General features: G+C 44.8%; 1 protein-coding gene across 1 annotated transcript in view; it reads right to left on the bottom strand.

Annotated features, from left to right (window-relative positions):
- Positions 1 to 2,525: 2,525 nt before the first annotated feature.
- Positions 2,526 to 21,440, bottom strand: part of POLDIP3 (DNA polymerase delta interacting protein 3) — a 216,500-nt gene continuing 197,585 nt past the window's right edge. The window contains exons 6-8 of the mRNA XM_068242119.1: positions 9,203 to 9,335; positions 4,792 to 4,849; positions 2,526 to 2,652 (exon numbers count right to left, since the gene is read on the bottom strand). Coding sequence (XP_068098220.1) covers positions 2,526 to 2,652; positions 4,792 to 4,849; positions 9,203 to 9,335 — 318 coding nt within the window. The remainder of the gene's footprint in view (positions 2,653 to 4,791; positions 4,850 to 9,202; positions 9,336 to 21,440) is intronic.

A 21,440-nucleotide genomic window follows, 5' to 3' on the forward strand; every position in this document is an offset into this window, starting at 1 on the left:
GTCCAGGAAGAGCTCTGGCGTTGCTTCCAGCATCCTTCTCGGATCTCGCCGGTCCTGCAACTGGGCGACTACTGCCGCTGCTCGCTCCTAGGGGTTCCTGGAGGTGGACAAGCGCTGTTTATGCAATGAAGGTTGGTTCTTCTTTTCCACATATGTGTATATATGCTTATGTACCTGACCATCTTATACGCAGCTGATACTTGCATACTCCTATACTGATAGTAGTATTTTATTCACAGCTGCTATCCTGCTCACAATATTGTAAACAAAGTTACAGAGGCGCCAAAAGTATAAAACAAAATAAAATGTTTAAAAGACAGGGAGGTCGTGGGTGGACCTACCTCCCCGATGCGGACACAAGAAAATGTCGGATTTTTGACAGGAAAAATTTTTTATTTACATACTTTAATTAAACTGCAACGCGTTTCGCGGGTTTTACCCACTTCATCAGGCTATAGGTAAGAGCAAAACACACTTGTGAACAGCTTCAGTCAGCTTAGCGCCTCTGTGACAGAGGCGCTAAGCTGACTGAAGCTGTTCACAAGTGTTTTTTGCTCCTACCTATAGCCTGATGAAGTGGGTAAAACCCGCGAAACGCGTTGCAGTTTAATTGGAGTATGTAAATAAAATAATTTTTTTCCGGTCAAAAATCCGACATTTTCTTGTGTCCGCATCGGGGAGGTAAGTCCACCCACGGACCTCCCTGTCTTTTAAACATTTTATTTTGTTTTATACTTTTGGCGCCTCTGTAACTTTGTTTACAATATTGTGTCCACCCCTGGTGGAGGGGAATTGGCCCCTTTTTCTCATCTACAGAGAGCGACTTCTTAATCCTGAGTGGGGACAGGTCTAATCTCCCCACCTGCCTATACAGTGGTTACCTGGAAGGTAACCCTGACTTCTGAGTATTACTCTACATTCACACACCTACATCTAACTTTCAGTACATACTGCACCATAGCGGGCTCTCGGTGTCTCCCTCCCCCTATTGCTATCCTGCTCACACTTGTTGTACAAATATGGGTAAATCTTTTCAAAGAGAACACAGAAAACTTTCCAGATAAAGGGGGTGAGTACAAATGAGGTATATTTAATATTGATCTAAAGATCAATTCTAATAAGATCTTATTGATCTTTTTTCACAGCCACAAATCTTCTGCTTCTAAGAAGAAATCAGAAGACAGTCGTGAGCATATTAAACATAAATCAAATAGAGGATGATCAGACAATCGTTCATCCTCCAAAGCACAAGACAGATCTCCAAATATTGACAAAATTAGGCGAAGACAATCCAGGAGATTATCTTCAAGTTCCCCAGAGCAGGCACACACGAGTTCCTCTAAGAAATGCACATCTAAGACAAATAGACCTTCAGAGGACCAATGTTGGCTCTGTGGTTAATTTAAATCTTCCAGATAAAATGGTTTGCAGCAATTGCTTTCATGATATTGCTGGTGATAGTCAGGACTTTACTTCAGTCATCAAGCAAGCAGTAAAGAATACTATGGCAGAAATGATGCCACAGATTCCATCCCAAACAAAGTCGGCCTCACAAAAACAATCTCAAAATTTAGATGATGATCAGAGTTCTGAAGACTCTAGTGATGATGAATATTCTTTTGACTTTTCTATGATCCCGCCATTCATTGCGCAAGTTAAAAATGCAATTGAGTGGACAGATCCAGAAGACTCAGTGAAACCAAAAAAGAGGAGATATAAACAATTAAATAAAGATCACACGTCCTTTCCTTTTATGGAAGAAATAAGAGAGGTTATAGTAGAAGAGTGGAATAAAACTGTCAAAAAGGCACCTATGAAAAACCGCTTACGCAAGCTGTATCCCTTTTCAGAGAAGTATTCTGAAGTCTTAGAGTCAACTCCGATTGTAGATGCTTCAGTCTTACGCTTAGCTAAAAGTACGACACTGCCACTAGATGATGCTGTCTCATTCCGTAACGTAATTGATTGTCAGATTGATATGGATCTTAAAAGAACATATATCTCTTCAGGAGATGCTGCTAGACCTGGGGGTAGCTTTAACATCTGTAGCCAAAGCACTAAAAGTTTGGGTTGCTGAGACTGAAAACGCTATCATGAGAGACGCAAGCAAGGATTCTATTATGCTTAACTTGAACCACATGAAACTAGAGGCAGAATGTATGGGGGAGGCGGCCTTAGATATTATCAAGGCTTCTAGTAGATCTATGCTTTTTTCAATTATGTCCAGAAGAGGTCTATGGCTGAGATCCTGGGTGGCGGTTCCCTCTTCCAAAGCTACTTGTACAAGGATCCCCTATGATGGGAAACATCTCTTTGGGCCTACTCTAGACTCAGCAATTAAAAGAGTAACTGGCGGCAGATCCGGTCTTCTTACCCAAGACCGCAAGTTTGAGCGACAACGCTATACGCAAAATAAACAGTCATTTCAAAGATTTAAAGATTCCCGTTCCTATACACCAGGGAAAAACTTTAATAGAAATTGGAAGAAATCACAGCCTTCCTTCTTCAGAGCAAGCAAATTCAAGTCAGCCAATTCGGCAGAAACCAGTATTAAATCCTTTTGATATGAGGCCCGTCCAGACGGATGTAGTCGGAGCCAGACTGTCCCGCTTCTCTTCAGTCTGGACGGAAAAGGTGTTGGATTCTTGGATCCTAAAAATTATCACCGAAGGACACAAGTGGTCGTTCAAAAAGCAACCTCACCTACCATATATAAAAGGAAACAAACATTCCCAAAAATCCTCAAAAGAAGCAAGTATTAATGGAATATGTACAAACCTTAAGAACTCAAGGGGCTGTAAAACCTGTTCCTCATCTTCAAAAATTCACAGGTTTTTATTCTCCACTCTTCATGGTTCTGAAGAAAACCGGCGATTGGAGACCTGTCATAGACTTTAAGGCCTTAAACGTCTACATCATCCTTCCCAGATTCAAAATGGAGTCTCTTCAGACAGTAGCAAAGGCAGTGAGAGCTGGAGATTGGATGTGCTCCCTCGACCTCAAGGACGCCTACTTTCATGTCCCAATTCATCCATCTTACCAAAAATATCTGCGTTTTGTCGTGGGAGCCATCCATCTCCAGTTCTGCTGTCTTCCTTTCTGTCTTTCGACCTCTCCCAGAACGTTCTCAAAAGTCTTACTAGTGGTGATTTCAATGTTGAGAGTTCAAAAAATAAGAATATTACATTATTTGGACGACATCCTCATACTAGCAGAGTCGAAAGAAAAGTTACAGCACCATCAAACCATAGCTATCCAGACACTAACAGAGTTCGGGTGGCTTCTAAACATAAAGAAAAGTCAAATGTGCCCAACTCTAGAAATGATTTTCTTAGGCGCTTTGTTCTCAACAATCCCAGGTACAATAGCATTACCAGAAGAGAAAAGGAATCGACTTATAACAAGTCTAAGTCAAATAAAGCCAAACTCGACATTGCATGCCAGACAGTGTATGAGGATACTAGGTCAGATGTCCTCAACCATTCCATTAGTTCGGTGGGCACACTGGAATCTGAGAACCTTTCAAGTCAATTTTGTCTCTCAATGGGAAAAAAAAAGATCTTTACCAACCAATATGGATTCCACAGTCGGTTTGGGAATCACTAACATGGTGGTTGGATCCAGAGAATCTTCAGAACTGTTGTTCTCTAATTCCACAAAATTGGATTGTAATAACTACCGATGCCAGTGCTCTAGGATGGGGAGCAATCTGTGGAGACATAGCTGCACAAGGAGAATGGAACTTCTGTTCCCAAAATGTAGTTTCAAACATCTTAGAAATAAGAGCTGCCCTCCTTGCTTTACGTTCTTTCCTACCAAAGATTTTAAATCAGCCTGTCATGCTACGAATGGACAACAAAGCAGCAGTGTCTTACGTGAAGAGACAAGGAGGGACACACAGCAAATCACTTCTGGAGGAAGTCCGGCCTATTATGGCTCTCGTTCAAGCTCACCTGAAAGATCTAACGGCTATTTATCTTCCGGGTCCAGACAACTTTCAGGCAGATGGTCTATCAAGATCCTTCCTGAACCATCACGAATGGTCTCTAAACCCGAGAATATTCAAGTTGATTATACGAAAATGGGGAGTACCGCAAATAGATTGGTTTGCCTCTCACCTCAACAGTCAACTTCCAGTCTACTTTTCGAGGTTTCCCACTCCCAAAGCTCTGGCAGTAGATGCCCTAGCTAAACATTGGACTTTCAAAAGGGGATATGCCTTTCCCCCTTCCCTCTGATCTTCAAATTCCTACAGAAAGTATTAATTTTGAACACAGAGATCCTAGCAGTAATTCCTTACTGGCCTTGGAGGCCATGGTTCACTCTCCTTCTTTCCCTGTCATCAGATCAGTCATTTCACCTGCCTCAAGTACCAGATCTTCTCATTCAACGTCATCTATCCAAATCTCAAGAAATTAAACTTGACGGCTTGGAGATTGAAAGGCAAAGGCTTCTAAACCAAGGCTGTCCAAGAGAGGTAGTGTCTACCTTGTTGTCTGCATGGAAATCTTCAACTAAGTCAATCTATAATAGAACGTGGGAAAGATTTTCCTCATTTGCAAAGAACAGTTCTTTCGACCCTTTAGTTCCATCAGTCGGCAACATACCATCTTTTCTTCAGAAAGGATTAAGAGATGGGATTAGCACACAACACGCTGAAATCGCAAATTTCTGCTATATCGGCAGTCCTTGGAGTTTCATGGGCACAAAATTCGTTAATAAAACAGTTTTTCAGAGCTACACTCAAACTAAGACCCCCTATTAAACCTAAATTTCCTCATTGGGACTTACCGACAGTACTGGATATCTTTCTTCTCCTGAATTTCTACCTTCACAGGGTTGTTCACTCCTAAATATAACATGGAAAGTTGCATTTATCATCGCAATAACATCAGGGCGGAGAGTGTCAGAAATTCAAGCTCTCAGTCACAAAGAACCATTTTTATCTTTTTTCGAGGATAGAGTGGTGTTAAATCCTGTTGAAGCCTTCATTCCGAAGGTTTCCTCAACATATAATTTTAACCAAGAGTGGACTCTTCCATCTTTCAAAAATAACCAAGATTCTGACACTCCACACCCTTTGGATCCTGTTGCTGTAATCAAGCATTATTTACCGTATTTTTCGCAATATAAGACGCACTTTTTCTCCCCCAAAAATAGGAAGAAAAAGTGCCTGCGTCTTATATTCCAAAGGCAGGGAATCCCCGACTTCAGAACCGCCTGCCAATGCCAACCGCCGATCCGCCGCATTGTCGGGGACTCCCTGCCTTGTCCCCCTGTGTGGTTTGCCGGTCCGCTCCCCCGGTAACAATAACTGCAGAGCAACTCACCTTTCTATGGATTCCAGCGCTGTGTGGTCTGCTGTGTGGTCCTCCGCCGCCAGCATGTCAGCTACACCTGTAAATGAAAAGTTAGCGCAGAGACGCTCACCTACTCAGCGGCAGCCGCGGTGGTGGCAGCAGGATCTGCAGACATCTCTCCCAGGAGGCTTCCCCTAGTGACGGCTCCTGCTAATGACTCATTGAGTCATGGGGAATGACTCATTGAATCATTAACAGGAGCCGTCACTAGGGGGAGCCGTGCAGCTTCCCCTAAAGACGGCTCCTGTGAATGATTCAATGAGTCATTCCCCATGACTCAATGAGTCATTAGCAGGAGCCGTCACTAGGGGAAGCCTCCCGGGAGGAGATGTCTGCAGATCGTGCTGCCATCGCCGCGGCTGCTGCCGAGTAGGTGAGCAGACATCTCGGCCTCCCGGGACCGAGATGTCTGCAGATCGTGCCGCCGCCGCTGAGTAGGTGAGTGTCTCTGCGCTAACTTTTCATTTACAGGTGTAGCTAACATGCTGGAGGCGGAGGACCACACAGCAGACTACACAGCACTGGAATCCATAGAAAGGTGAGTTGCTCTGCAGTTATTGTTACCGGGGGAGAGTTAGACATAGGGGGGGGGGGGCAGAGGACAGGATGGGGACTGGGGGGGGGCACACACATGGACATGCACAGGAGGGGGCACACACAGGAGGACAGGAGAGGGGCACAGGGACTGGAGGACCACACAGGGGGGGGGGGGGGGGTGAAGGGAACACAGGAACTGGAGGACCACACAGGGGGGGGGGGGTGAAGGGGACACAAACACACACACGGGGGGCAGGAGGGGACACAGACACACACAGGAGGACAGGAGTGGACACAAGGGGCCTGGAGGACCACAGAGGGGGGCTGGAGGAGACACGCAGGACATGAGGGGACACATGGGGCAAGAGGATCACACAAGGTGGCAGGAAGGGATGCCACACACAGGGGGACAGAAAGGGACACAGTGGACACAAGAGGACAATGGGGAGAACATGTACTGTACAATACACTCCTGGAATATGGACGCACCAGGTTTAATATATACTGTATACATTTTTTTTCCCCAGATTTTTGCCCTCTAAACCTAGGTGCGTCTTATATTCCGAAAAATACTGTAATTATCACAGAATCCTTCAGAAATTCTGATAGGCTTCTGGTTATACCAAATGGAGTAAATAAAGGGAAACCTGCTTCGACAAGGATGATAGCAAGCTGGATTGTTAAAGTTATACAGGCAGCTTACAAATCCAGAGGCTTAATCCCACCTCGTGAAGTGTCAGCTCACTCTACAAGAGGAATGTCAGCCTTATGGGCCTACCTTGGGAAGGTTTCATTAGAGACGATTTGCAGGGCGGCAAATTGGGCATCCAGTCACACCTTTATAAAATTTTATAAAATAGACCGTGCCACATTGTCTTCTAGTGCCTTTGGAAGAAATGTTATTTCATTGGCATCAAATATTACTGTTTGATTGTTCATTTACGTTATTTTGGTGAAATTAAAGTGGTTTTGCACCTGCTACCCGCCCAAGAATGCTTTCTTTCCTAGTTAGTTGCCCATCTGTACGCTGACATGGAAAATACCAGGGAATCAGGAAAACTGAAATACTTACCTAACGTAATTTTCCTTTCTTGGTATTTTCCATGGCAGCATACAGCCCCACCCTTAGCAGTCGGCTCGTACTAAAACCAAGTAATATGGGGTATAGGGTGGAGCTCTTTTTATATTAAGGGAGGTCCTATCTGGCAGTTGGAGGCGGAGAACTGCCCCACCTGTAAGCTGCCATGGAAAATACCAGGAAAGGAAAATTACGTTAAGTACTTCATTTTTCCCGATTTTATTAGGACGGCTTGAAAATATCTCCTTGGAAAAAAGTTAATAGGACATGGGCTTTGAGTCAGTAATATTGGTTCACACTTAGAGTGCAAAATGCAGTTGCGGCACAAAAACATTTAAATTTTGCAGTGATTTGTAATTCTCGTTCAAGAGAATCACATGGTGATCGCCGCCAAAATGCTGCATGCAGCACGTTTGTGTAAGATGCAATCATATTGATTGGATTCTTGCTATATAAAAATCCCTATTAGCTTTAGAGAACCATGGTTTAGTCAGGAGACTATATACAGAGTTCCCTTTTAAAAAGACAATCTAAAGCACAGATGTCAAACAAAAGGCCCACAGGCCAAATGTAGCCCTACGTGCCATTTTATGTGGCCCTACAGAGCTTCAAATGTGCATCATTTAAAGTAGTAAAACAATAACCGCACACTGCCTTCCCAACCTGAAGAGCAAGCTGGTGACAGTTTCTTGTTGAAACAGTATCAGTTTGAGGCGGGATCAGCAACAACCAATGCCCCCCTCAGCAGAATTACCATGGGGGCCCCTTTTAGCATCCAAACCCCCTCGTATGACTAGTATGTTGCCTTGGGCTACATTTCATCTTTAATATTTTCTGCTAAAGCAGCACTGGGGCAGGTAAATATTAAACTGCTCCTCTGTGCTACTCTGCAGAAGGGGGAGGAGCCAGGCCCTCATATTCGCTATAGTTATGCGACTTAGTTTATTTATTGTATTTATAAAGTGCCAACATATTACGCAGCGCTGAACATTAATTTAGGTTACAGACAATATTTAGGGGTGACATACAGCAATATGACAATACGGGAATACAAGAAAACCAGGTCACACAGAACAGTATGAGTACCAGGTAATGCTTAGTCAGTCACTGGATGGAGCATTGAGATTAGGCAAGTTAGGTTCACTCAGATGCATAGCATGGGTTCACAGTAATGGAGGTGAATGATCAGGTAGGACACAAAAGGAGGAGGACGCTGCCCAAAGGCTTACGATCTAGAAGGAGAGGTAAGGACACGAACGGTAGGGGACCAGAGTTCAGCTGTGGGTTTAGAGCACTTGTGAGGGGTAGTAGGCCAGAGTGAAAAGGTGAGTTTTGAGGGCTTTCTTGAAGATGTTTAAGGAGTGGGCTGCCCTAATGGGTGGAGGTAGGGAGTTCCATAGTGTTGGAGAAGCTCTTGAGAAGTCCTGGAGGTGTGCATGGGACTGGGTGATGCGGAGGGCGGTTAGGCGAAGTTCATTGGAAGAGCGGAGTGAGCGGCTAGGTGTGTACCTCTGAGTAAGATCGGAAATGTAGGTTGGACAGGTTTTGTGGACAGATTTGTAGGTCAGACACAATATCTTGAATCTGATTCTGGACTGGATAGGAAGCCAGTGGAGGGATTCTAGGAGGGGATCTGCCGTGGTGGAGCGATGGGAGCAGTGGATAATTCTGGCTGCCGCATTCATGATGGACTGCAGTGGGGCTGTTCGGGTCATAGGGAGACCAGACAGCAGGGCATTGCAGTAGTCAAGGTGGGAAATTATGAGGGCATGGATGAGGAGTTTGGTGGTGGCAGAGGTCAGGAAAGGGCGAATCTTACAGATGTTACGAAGGTTGAAGTTGCAGGACTTTGTGAGGTTTTGGATGTGGGAAGTGAAGGAGAGTGTGGAGTCCAGGGTGACACCCAGACAGCGGGCTTGAGAGGTAGGGCGAATGGTAATGTGGTTAACAGTGACATGCACATCTGGGAGGTTCGTGGATGGCGGGGGTGGGAAGATCATAAATTCTGTTTTGTCTAGATTTAGTTTCAGGAACCTAGTGGACATCCAGGAGGAGATGGCTGATAGGCAGGAGGAGACCTTGTCCATGGTAGTGGTGGATATGTCAGGGGTGTGGAGGTAGATCTGGGTGTCATCTGCATACAGATGATAGTTAAAACCCATGGAGGAGATAACCTTGCCAATGGAGGATGTGTATAGGGTGAACAGTAAGGGCCCCAGGACCGAACCTTGGGGGACTCCCACCGAGAGGTGGTTGGGGGTAGACGAGGACTCACTGAAGGCAGTCGTGAAGGAGCTGTTGGAGAGGTAGGATGAAAGCCAGGACAGGGCGAGATTGTGAATGCACAAGGACTTGAGGGACTGGAGGAGTAGGGGATGATCTACTGTGTCAAAAGCTGCTGAAAGGTCAAGGAGGAGGAGAATGGAGTATTTACCTTCAGCTTTAGCTAAGGCAAGGTCGTTGACCACTTTGGTGAGAGCAGTTTCGGGTGTGGGCTGGCCGAAATCCGGATTGCAGTGGGTCTAGCAGTGAGTTGGCATTGAGGTACTGGGTCAGGTGTTTGTGAACCAGACGCTCAAGGAGTTTTGAGGCAAAGGGGAGGAGGGAGATAGGATGGTAGTTGGAGGGTAGCGAGGGGTCGAGGGAGGGTTTCTTGAGCAGGGGTAGTACAGTGGCCTGCTTGAAGTCTGAGGGGAAGGTGCCTGTGGATAGGGAGAGGTTGAACAGGGTAGTGAGGACTGGGGCCAATTCCGTGAAGTGAGGCTGGAGTAAATCAGAAGGGATGGGTCAAGGGGGGGGGGGGGAAGTAGTGATATGGGAAGTCTGCAGTAGGTGGTTGACTTCCTCGGTGGTAGTAGGAGTGAAGGATGTGAGGGGAGGATAGGGTGGAGGAGGAGCTGGTTGGGAGGGGGTGGGAGGTGAAGATTGGAGACTGGATATTTCCTGGCGGATGGAGACAATTTTGTTGGTGAAGTGGGTGGCTAAATCTGTGGCAGAGAGGGAGGAAACGGAGGGTGGGGGGGTTTAAGCAGGGAGTTGAAAGTGGCAAAAAGTTTGAGACTGTTTAATGAATGTTAAATCTTAATAAACAATTTTGCCAAGGAGTTTGACACCCCTGTTGTAAAGAATCAATTCTGAGGGTTTTAGTGGAACATTTTGCTTATGTTTCAGGAAGGCCACAGAGCAGCTTATCTGCAATGTGCCTAGACATCCAGGCATTGTAGGCTGGCAAAGAAGTAAACAAACCAAGCGGAAACATCATAATTTCGTGGTCGTGCGGAAAGAAGTTCCATATAGGGCTAGCCACATTTACGGCTGTGCAGAGTGTAGTATCAACCACATGACCACAGGAGCCAATAACAACCTCCCGTGAGCCCCTAAATGTGATTGACAGACACAACATGGTACACTTACAGGGTGGTGTCAAGAGTTAACCCTTGGTAAGCTGTTTATAAGAGGCTCACAGCTTCCGGGGAGCTCACTTTCTACTTCTTCAACTTTCCTATTTAACTTCACTTTGTACATATTACACCGATCCTTCGCTCACTGCACTGGCTACCAGTAGAATGGAGAATACTCTTCAAGATTGGACTGCTGACATTTAAATCCCTGCACAATCTGGGCCCTGGATACATGAAGGACTTGCTGAAGCTGCACCACACCTCTCACAACCTCAGATCAGCAAGTTCTATAAACTTGGTCACTCCCAGAGTGCACCTCAAAAGATCTGGAGATAGAGCCTTCTGTCATGCTGCCCCTACTCTTTGGAACTCCCTGCCACACCCAGTAAAGACAGCACCATCCCTGGAGCTATTCAAATCCAGACTGAAAAGCCACCTGTTTAGCCTGGCATTTCCAGACTTATAAAATTCTTCCTTGTTGTTGTTGTTACATATGCTATAGTCTCTTTTACAAAGTTATTTAGGTTGAAAAAAGACATACGTCCATCGAGTTCAATCAGAGAACAAAGTACAACACCAGCCTGCGCCCTCACATATCCCCGTTGATCCAGAGGAAGGCGAAAAACCTTTACATGGCATGGTCCAATTAGCCCCAAAAGGGAAAAATTCCTTCCCAACTCCAGATGGCAATCAGATAAAATCCCTGGATCAACATCACTGGGCATTACCTAGTAATTGTAGCCATGGATGTCTTTCAACGCAAGGAAAGCATCGAAGCCCCCTTTAAATGCAGGTATAGAATTGCCATAACTACTTGCTGTGGCAATGCAGTCCACATCTTAATCACTCTTACTGTAAAGAACCCTTTCCTAAATAAATGGCTAAAACATTTTTCCTCCATGCGCAGATCATGTCCTCTAGTCCTTTGAGAAGGCCTAGGGACAAAAAGCTCATCCGCCAAGCTTTTATATTGCCCTCTGATGTATTTATACATGTTAATTAGATCCCCTCTAAGACGTCTTTTCTCTAGACTAAATAAACCCAGTTTATCTAACCTTTCTTGGTAAGTGAGACCTTCCATCCCTCGTCTCAATTTTGTTGCTCGTCTCTGCACCTGCTCTAAAACTGCAATATCTTTCCTGTAATGTGGTGTCCAGAACTGAATTCCATATTCCAGATGTGGCCTTACTAGAGAGTTAAACGTGCAATATTATGCTAGCATCTGGAGTTTTTATTTCCCTTTTAATGCATCCCAAAATTTTGTTAGCTTTAGCTGCAGCGGCTTGGCATTGAGAACAATTTTTTAACTTGTTGTCGATAAATACTCCTAAGTCCTTCTCCAAGTTTGATGTCCCCAACTGTATCCCATTTATTTTGTATGGTGCTAGACCATTGGTATGATCAAAATGCATGACTTTACATTTTTCAACATTGAATTTCATCTGCCATGTATGTGTCCATATAGCCATCCTTATCCAGATCCTGTTGCAGTATATATCCCCATCTTCCTGAGAGTTGATGATTCTGCACAATTTTGTATCATCTGCAAAAATAGCAACATTGCTTACTACTGCATCTACTAGGTCATTAATAAATAAATTGAAGAGCACTGGACCCAGTACAGTCCCCTGTGGGACCCCACTGCTAACAGTCACCCATTTTGAGTATGATCCATTGACCACAACTCTGTTCATTAGCCAGTTCCCTATCCATGCACACAGACTCTTCCCCGGTCCGTGCATCCTCAACTTTTGCACCAGACTTTTGTGGGGAACAGTGTCGAAGTCCTTTGCAAAGTCCAAGTATATCACATCTACAGCATTCCCAATACCCACATTAGCGTTCACTACCTCATAAAAGCGGAGCATGTTAGTCAAACAGGACTTGTCTTTAGTAAACCCAATTTATATATTAATGACCTAGAAGATGCAGTAGTAAGTAATGTTGCTATTTTTGCAGATACAAAATGCGCATGGAGGAAAAACATTTCAGCCATTTATTTAGGAAAGGGTTCTTTACAGTAACAGTGGTTAAGATGTGGAATGCATTGCCACAAGAAGTAGTTATATCAATTCTATACCTGTATTTAAAGGGGGCTTAGATACTTTTCTTGCGTTGAAAGACATCCATGGCTACAATTACTAGGCAATGCCCAATGATGTTGATCCAGGGATTTTATCTGATTGCTATCTGGAGTCGGGAAGGATTTTTTTTCCCTTTTGCCGCTAATTAGACCATGCCTTGTAAAGTTTTTTTGCCTTCCTCTGGATCAACAGGGGTATGTGTGGGAGCAGGCTGGTGTTGTACTTTGTTCTCTGGTTGAACTCGATAGACGTATGTATTTTTTCATCCCAAATAACTGTAACTATGTAATAAAGATGGCAGCCTCAATATCTATAGTTACATTGTTATTTTGGTTGAAAAAAGAAATGCGTCCATCGAGTTCATCCAGAAAACTAATAACACCAGCCTGCTCCCTCACATATCCCCATTGATTTATAGGAAGGCGAAAACCCTTACAAGGCATGGTCCAATTAGCCTCAAAACGGAAAAAATTCCTTCCTGACTCCAGATGGCAATCAGATAAAATCCCTGGATCTACACCACTGGGCATTAGCTAATAGTTATAGCTATAGATGTCTTTCAGTGTAAGGAAGGAAAGCATCTAAGCCCCCTTTAAATGCAGGTATAGAATTGCCATAACTACTTCCTGTGGCAATGCATTCCACATCCTAATCACTTTTACTGTAAAGAACCCTTTCCTAACTAAATGGCTAAAACATTTTTCCTCCATGCGCAGATCATGTCCTCTAGTCCTTTGAGAAGGCCTAGGGACAAAAAGCTCATCCGCCAAGCTTTTATATTGCCCTCTGATGTATTTATACATGTTAATTAGATCCCCTCTAAGGCGTCCTTTCTCTAGACTAAATAAACCCAGTTTATCTAACCTTTCTTGGTAAGTGAGACCTTCCATCCCCCGCATCAGTTTTGTTGCCCGACTCTGCACCTGCTCTAAAACTGCAATATCTTTCCTGTAATGTGGTGCCCAGAACTGAATTCCATATTCCAGATGTGGCCTTACTAGAAAGTTAAATAGGGGCGATATTATGCTAGCATCTCGAGTTTTAATACCCTGACATAATATTCAATAAAAACATGTTTTCCTACTTTTTATATGCCATACGGTTATCATATTTGCATTTGTGCATAAGTATTATTCATTTAGACGTTATAGGTTCCCAAAACGACAGTTTTTTGCTTTGTGAGCTGACTTTGCATTTCATTAATAACTGGTTTTATTAATTTATTCAGGCAGACTGTCTGTGTTGAGCAGCTTCTCCACAGTCAGAGAATGTGTCACATTCCTCACTTGATGCATTTAAGTAAACACAAGATAACATTATCTAAAAGTTCGGATGCGTCTGCATTTTCCTGCACTGAACTTTCAAGCTCTGTGTGTAACCCTTCCAATGCTGGTCTAGTAAAAAAAAAATGCTGGTTGCATATAATAATGCTGTAAATAATGTTTTAGAGCAAAGATGAAATGCAGGGTTATATTCCGCTTTAATGCATCCCAAAATGTTATTAGTTTTAGCTGCAGTGGCTTGGCATTGAATACCATTATTTAACTTGTTGTCAATGAGTACTCATAAGTCCTTCTCCAAGTTTGATGTCCCCATCTGTATCTTGTTTACTTTGTATGGTGCTAAACCATTGGTATGACCAAAATGCATGACTAACATTTTTCAACATTGAATTTCGTCTGCCATTTATGTGCCCATATAGCCATCCTATCCAGATCCTGTTGCAATATGTCACAATCTTCCTGAGAGTTGATGATTCTGCACAATTGTGTATCATCTGCAAAAATAGCAACATTGCTTTCTACTGCATCTACTAGAGCATTAATAAATACATTGAAGAGCACTGGACCCAGTACAGACCCCTGCGGGACCCCACTGCTAACAGTCACCCATTTTTAATATGAACCATTGACCACAACTCTGTTTTCTGTCCATTAGCCAGTTCCCTATCTGTGCACACAGACACTTCCCCAATCCTTGCATCCTTAAAACAGGACCTGTCTTTAGTAAACCCATGCTGATGCTGAGAAATAAGATTATTTTTTACTATGAAGTCATGTATAGTATCTCTTAGTAACCCCTCAAATAGTTTGCACACAACTTACATTAAGCTTACAAGGCTATAGTTTCCTGGATCTGAGTTTTTGGGGGTAAAACGTGGGCTGTACGCAAATCTACTGGAACTCTGCCAGTTGAAAGTAAGTCACAAAAGGGGTTTATCGATAACTGAGCTTAATTCCCTTAGGACCAGAGGATGTATGCCATCTGGGCCAGGTGCCTTGTCTATTTTAATTTATTTAGTCTTGCCTTCACTTCTTCCTGCGTTAAGTATTTAATATTACCATTGGAAGATTGAGACTCTTCTGCATCTGTAATTTGCAACAGTGATGTTTCCCTTGTGAAGACAGAAGCAAAGAAAGCATTTACCTTGGCCATCCACCATCAAGTTCCCACCCTCATCCTTTAGGAGTCCAATATAGTCTACCTTTCTTTTTTAGAGCTGATGTACTTGTAAAAAAAAAGAAAGTAGGGTGGCAAAGACTGAAGCTGAAAATCAAATTGTTAGGAATATCAAATGTAACCCAAAGAAGTTTAACAACTGTTATTGCACTGCTTATAATTGCTTAACCACTTCACCACTGATGGGTTTTACCCCCTGAGCACCAGAGCAATTTTCACCTTTCAGCGCTCCTTCCATTCATTCGTCTATAACTTTATCATTACTTATCGCAATGAAATGAACTATATCTTGTTTTTTCCGCCACCAATTAGGCTTTCTTTAGGTGGGACATTATGCCAAGAATATTTTTTTTCTAAATGTGTTTTAATGGGAAAATAGGAAAAATGTGGGGAAAAAAATAATTATTTTTCAGTTTTCGGCCATTATAGTTTTTAAATAATGCATGCTACTGTAATTAAAACCCATGAAATGTATTTGCCCTTTTGTCCCGGTTATAAAACCATTTAAATTATGTCCCTATCACAATGTTTGGCGCCAATATTTTATTTGGAAATAAAGGTGCATTTTTTTCATTTTTGCGTCCATCCCTAATTACAAGCCCATAGTTTATAAAGTAACAGTGTTATACCCTCTTGACATAAATATTTAAAAAGTTCAGTCCCTAAGGTAACTATTTATGTATTTTTTTTAATTGTAAATTTTTTAATTTTTTTTTAATTACAAAAAAAAAAAAATGGGGAGTGTGGGAGGTAATGAGTTAATTTTATGTGTAAAAGTCATTTATTTGTATGTGAAAAATGTGTAGGGTGTAGTTTACTATTTGGCCACAAGATGGCCACAGTAACTTTTTGTTTTAATGCGACCTCCAAGCTTCCTTCCGGAAGCTTGGAGGAAGTATAAGGAGGCTGGACACGTGAGTTTTTTCTCACAATGATCGCGCTGCCCATAGGAGAGCAGCGGATCATTGCGGGGCTTAGATCAACGAACGGGAATGGATTTTCCCGTTCATTGATCTCTGGGCGAGCGGGCGGCGGCGTGTTTACTAACGGCGGGCGGCGTGTTTACGAGCGGGAGCGCGGACAGCGTCGGGAACGCGGAAAGTACGTATTTCTCCGTCCCTGGCTGTTAAAGGATGGAAAAAGGGGCGGAGAAATACGTACGCGCGGGGGTAAAGTGGTTAAAGGATACCCGAGGTGACATGATGAGATAGACATGTGTATGTACAGTGCCTAGCACACAATGAACTATGCTGTGTTCCTTTTTTTCTTCCTCTGCCTGAAAGAGTTAAATATCAGGTATGTAAGTGACACACAGTGTGACCCTCACTGATAAGAAATTCCAACTATAAAACACTTTCCTAGCAGAAAATGGCTTCTGAGAGCAAGAAAGGTAAAAAGGGGAATTTCTTATCAGTGATGGTCACACAGTAGTCACTTCCTGTCTGAGTCAGGATTGAGTCAGCCACTTACATACCTGATATTTAACGCTTTCAGGCAGAGAGAAAAAAAAAAGGAACACAGCAGTTATTTGTGTGCTAGGTACTGTACATACACATGTCTATCTCATCATGTCACTTCAGGTATCCTTTAACCACCTGAACGGTATGGATGAGCTGAGCTCGTCCATACTGCCGCAGGGGATCACATGGCCCCAGGTGGGTGTTTTTTTTATAAAAATGGTCTCAGATCATGTAGTTAGCACTTGGCTAGCTACATGTTGCCCCCGATCGCCGCCCTTATACATACCTCCCCCCGGAACCCGCGATGGCGCAGCCTCTCCAATAGCCTCCAGGCGTCGCTATGGGGAGTATCGAGACTGCACATGACATCATGCCAGATAGTCGACGACAGAAGTTGTTCGGGGAAGTTGCATTTTCGCGGGATCACGGCTAGGTAAATATAGCCGGCGGCGATCGGGGGGATCAGAGCGGTGTCGGGGGACTTGGGGCACATGTGTAGCTATCCTAGTGCTAGCTACACTATATAAAACACATTTGAAACAAAAATTCCCTCCAGCGGATGCATGGCCACAAAAATTGAACGCTAGGATGGTTAATGCAGCCTTGGTCCCCTTGTTTAAGGACCTTACAGGCATTCTTTTTTTCCATTCCATTTTATCTCTAACCTTTCTATTCATCCATAGAGGTCTTTTTTCAAGACTTTTTGTTTCCATATGAGATATACAGTATTTACTACAATATTGATTAAGAATAATTTTAAAAGCTTGCCATTTCCCTTCAGTGTCCCCTTTTCCTCTTGCTGCAGTTGTCTTTCAACCTCCCTGGCATTCAATTTCCCCAGGATTTCTGTGGAAAAAGTGGTTCATTTTAAAATTTTCAAGCATTTTTTCTTTGTACTTTTTTTTTTATATTGAATTCAATACAGGTTATTGTATTGAATTCGATACAAAAAAAAAAATTAGTTTGCAACCAAATGTTGATGACACTGCTTGACCCTGGCATGAACACAGATTGCCTGGAAACGTCATCGCCGATAGAGAAGCAAATCCACTGAGGGACATGGAAAAGAACAGTGGGGAAACTATCGGAGGTATACGATGAGGGATCAGCACGCCAATGGGAGTACATATTATTAGGGCTTCAGTGTGAGAACGTCAGTTTTTGCCTCTCCAAATAATCATTCATGATAATCGACTTGAGTGAATTAGCCGATGTGCAATGTGGTCTATATCATCATTTGGGCGCTTGATGTAAACTGATGCATCATGTTTGGTACTGCACTTAATTTGCTAGCCGCTGAATGCTCGGAAGCACAGGTCTGGTTGCCACTACTAGGCGATTGCCTGTTCTCCACAGTTCTTTAAAGTGCTCTCCATTGTGTTACATTGTTTGTGGTTCCTGCTGCCAGTTGAAGCCGATTGCTTGCCACAGAGCTGGTAAATCCGGTGCAGTGGCTACAGAGGACCCCCCTCCCCCCATTGGAGCCTGTTCGCTCCCCGCTGGCTCCGATAAGGTGCAGTAGTCTTCTCTTCTCTCCTTACACTTTTGGGGCGCCGGCAATTCCCACAAGAAGATCCCTAAGGAGGGCAAACGGGCAGCGGCTCCTACTTTGGTGAAGCCGGTGCAGTGACTACACAGCCCCTATACGAGCTGCTCTGCTCCCCACTGTCCCCGACAAGCCGGAGAAGTCTGCCCCTCGGCTACACAGCCCCCATGGGAGCCGCTACACTCCCCGCTGGCCCTGATAAGGTGCAGTAGTCTGCCCTGCTCTCCTCACACTTTTAGGTGCTAGTAGTTCCTGGAAGCAGATTCCCAAGGGGGCCAAACGGGCAGCGGCTGCTTCTGCTGGCCACAGAGCTGGTAAGGCTGGTGCATCGTCTATGCTAAGTAAGAGCCAGTGTCAGTTTGGCTTCTTGGGAATAGGCTTGCAGAGACTGCCGGCACCTAAGTGTGAGGGGGAGGAGAAGGGCAGACTACCGTGGCTTATCGAGGTCAGCAGGGAGAGAAGCGGCTCCCAAGGGGGCTGTGAATCACCTTCAAATTCACCGCTGCATCGGCTTCACTAGCTAGGAAACGCTGCCCGTTTGGCCCCCTTGGAATTAGGCTTCAAGGAACTACTGGTGCCTAAAAGTGTGAGGAGAGAAGGGCAGACTACTGCAGCTTTTTGGGGTAAGCGGGAAATGGAGCGGCTCCTGGGGGTCTGTGTAGCTGCTGCACCTGCTTCTCCAGCTAGGAGCACTGCCCGTTTGGCCTCCTTGCAGGAGCAACTTGCACCTAAAAGGGCAAAGTACAGTGGCTTATTGGGGCCAGCGGGGAGCAGAATGGCACCCATGGGGGCTGTGTAGCCACTGCACCGGCTTCACCAGGTAAGAGCTGATGCCCGTTTGGTCCCCTTGAGAGCTGGCTTTGAGGAACTACAGGCCCCTAAAAGTGTGAGGGGAGAAGAGCAGAGTACTGCGCCTTATCAAGGCCAGCAGTGAGCGGCTCACAGGGTGGCTGTATATCGCCGCTGCACCAGCTTCATCATTTAGGAAAAGCTGCCCGTTTGGCCCCCAGGAACTACTGGTGCCTAAAGGCTCGTACACACGCCTGACTGCAGGCAACGACGGGTCTGTCATCACCTCCCGCTGGGCGGGTTTTTAGCAGACAGTCCGGCGTGTGTACAGTCTGTGGGCGGATTGCTCAGAAACAGCCATATCAGTCTGCAGACAAACTGTTCACACGTCGTACTGTCGCTGGAACGCCCGCCCATCGGGAGGTGCCAACGGACCCGTCGTTGCCTGCAGTCAGGTGTGTGTACAGGCCTTAAAAGTGTGAGGGAAGAAGGGCAGACTACTGCAGCTTTTTGGGGCCAGCGGTACGGCTCCTGGGGGCTGTGAAGCCATTGCACTGGCTTCACCAGCTAGGAGCCGCTGCCGTTTGGCCTCCATGGGTATAATCTTGCAGGAGCCACCTGCGCCTAAAAGGGAAGTACTGCACCTTATTGGGGCCAGCGGGGAGTGGAGTGGCTCCTATGGGGGCTATGTAGCCGCTGCACCGGCTTCACCAAGTAGGAGCCAGTGCCTGTTTGGCCCCCGTTGAGAATAAGCATGCAGGGACTGACAAGCGCCTGCAGATTATTGGGGACAGCAGGGAGCAGCTTGCAGAAACTGCCGGTGCCTGCAGATTATTGGGAACAACGGGGAGTAGTTTGCAGAAACTGCCGACACTTGCAGATTAATTGGGGACAGCAGGGAGCAGAGCTACTGAGGATTATAGTGCCAGCGGGCGGAGCAGCTCACATGGGGGCTGTGTAGCCTCTGTTTGTATACCCTCTATTTACAATGCATCAAGCCGTAGTGTAGTAAGCCACTGCACAGTTAGGCAATGCAGCCGCATACTAATGTTTCAGTAAGTTCATTGGCATGTGCGACAAAATTTAAAGTGTTTAACTATTCAAAGGTTAATTACAATAAATCGGAATAGGACAAGGCATGAGGCAGCACGATTGCGTAGTGGTTAGCGCTCTCGCCTTGTAGCGCTGGGGCCCCGGTTCAAATCACAGCCAGGTCAACATCTGCAAGGAGTTTGTATGCTTTCCCTGTGTCTGTGTGGGTTTTCTCCGGGCATTCCAGTTTCCTCCCACATCGCAAAAACATACAGATAAGTTAATTGGCCCTAGACTATGATACATGCACTACACGATACAGTCATAGACATATGACTATGGAAGGGACTAGATTGTGAGCCACTCTGAGGGACAGTTAGTGACAAGACAATATACTCTGTACAGCGCTGCGTAATACAGTCGGTTAACCATCTATAGATACCCCAGTATAGGATAGCCAGCTGTAGATTCATAGTACAGGTTGGCCAGCTGTAGGTTCATAGTACAGGTTAGCCAGCATAGTTTCCACAGTATAGGTAAGCCACACAATAGGTTAGCCAGGTATGCGTGTCCTCAGGCAGTGTTCACTTCCTCCTCCCTCTTTCCCTTCCGAGCCTTGGCATCTCTGTAAAATGAGCAACGGGGTGTATTACTCACTAAAGATTTTTCCAGCCATGATCGCAAATGCTCCTCTGCCTACCGTACAGCTCCCGGCTACTGTTCACAGTACCAGGGACAAGGCTTGATGACATCATCAAGCCGCGTTCCCAGTACTGTGAACAGTAGCCCGGAGCTGTACAGTGGAGAAGCATGCACGATCATTGCTGGAGAAAGACTCAGTAAGTAATACTTCCCCTGTTCATCTCGCCAGAGTTCAGAAAGGAGAGAGGGTGGGAGGTTCAGAAGAGAGAGGAGGGGGGGGGGGGGTCAGAGGGAGGATCAGGAAGAAGAAAGGAAGGAAGAGCAGCTAGAAATGTCCTTAACAAACAGCATGGACGAGCCCAACTCATCCTTACCAAGATCAGCAACTTTTAGCTGGACGAGTCAGGCTCATCTTTAAAGTGAACCTCCGGACTAAAAATCGACTCAGCAGCACTGAAAAGGCTTGATGTTTCTTTAACAGTTTCACAGCATCAGAACTTTATTTCTCTTATACAAGCCTCATTTTTAGCTGCACAGAAGAAAACTGCCCGGGCTTCTTTCCCCTGATGCTGTGCAAAGCATGATGGGATTTTTAATGTTGTTGTTCTCGTTCTGCTGTTTTGGTGCAATTTTTTTTTTTTGTTACATTTTGAATTTGACATTTGAAGCCTAGCGTGTGCAGCTGGGAGGGGTAATCAGGACACAGGACAGTTGGAACTGTGTCTCCTGCTCCTCGCCACCTCCTTTCAACCAAAATGATGGCAGCCCCCATTAATCACAAACATTTGCCTGTTCTTTTAAAACAGAGTGGGTAAGAGATTATATTACCTATCTATTCTAATTAACATAACTAATGTAACTTGATGACAGTATGTTTGTTTAGGCTGAAGTTCCCCTTTACACTAGGGAAGTTAAAGATGTTCACGGGTGTGGGGCACATATGGCCAAAATCACATGATCCACTTCCTGTCCAGAAGTTTGCACGTGACTGAGTGGTCAGACATTTTTGACGACTGACATCACTGCCTTAGCTATTTGGGGGGTGGGGGAT

The sequence above is a fragment of the Hyperolius riggenbachi genome, chromosome 6 (assembly GCF_040937935.1).
Source record: "Hyperolius riggenbachi isolate aHypRig1 chromosome 6, aHypRig1.pri, whole genome shotgun sequence".
In the NCBI taxonomy this organism is placed as follows: domain Eukaryota; kingdom Metazoa; phylum Chordata; class Amphibia; order Anura; family Hyperoliidae; genus Hyperolius; species Hyperolius riggenbachi.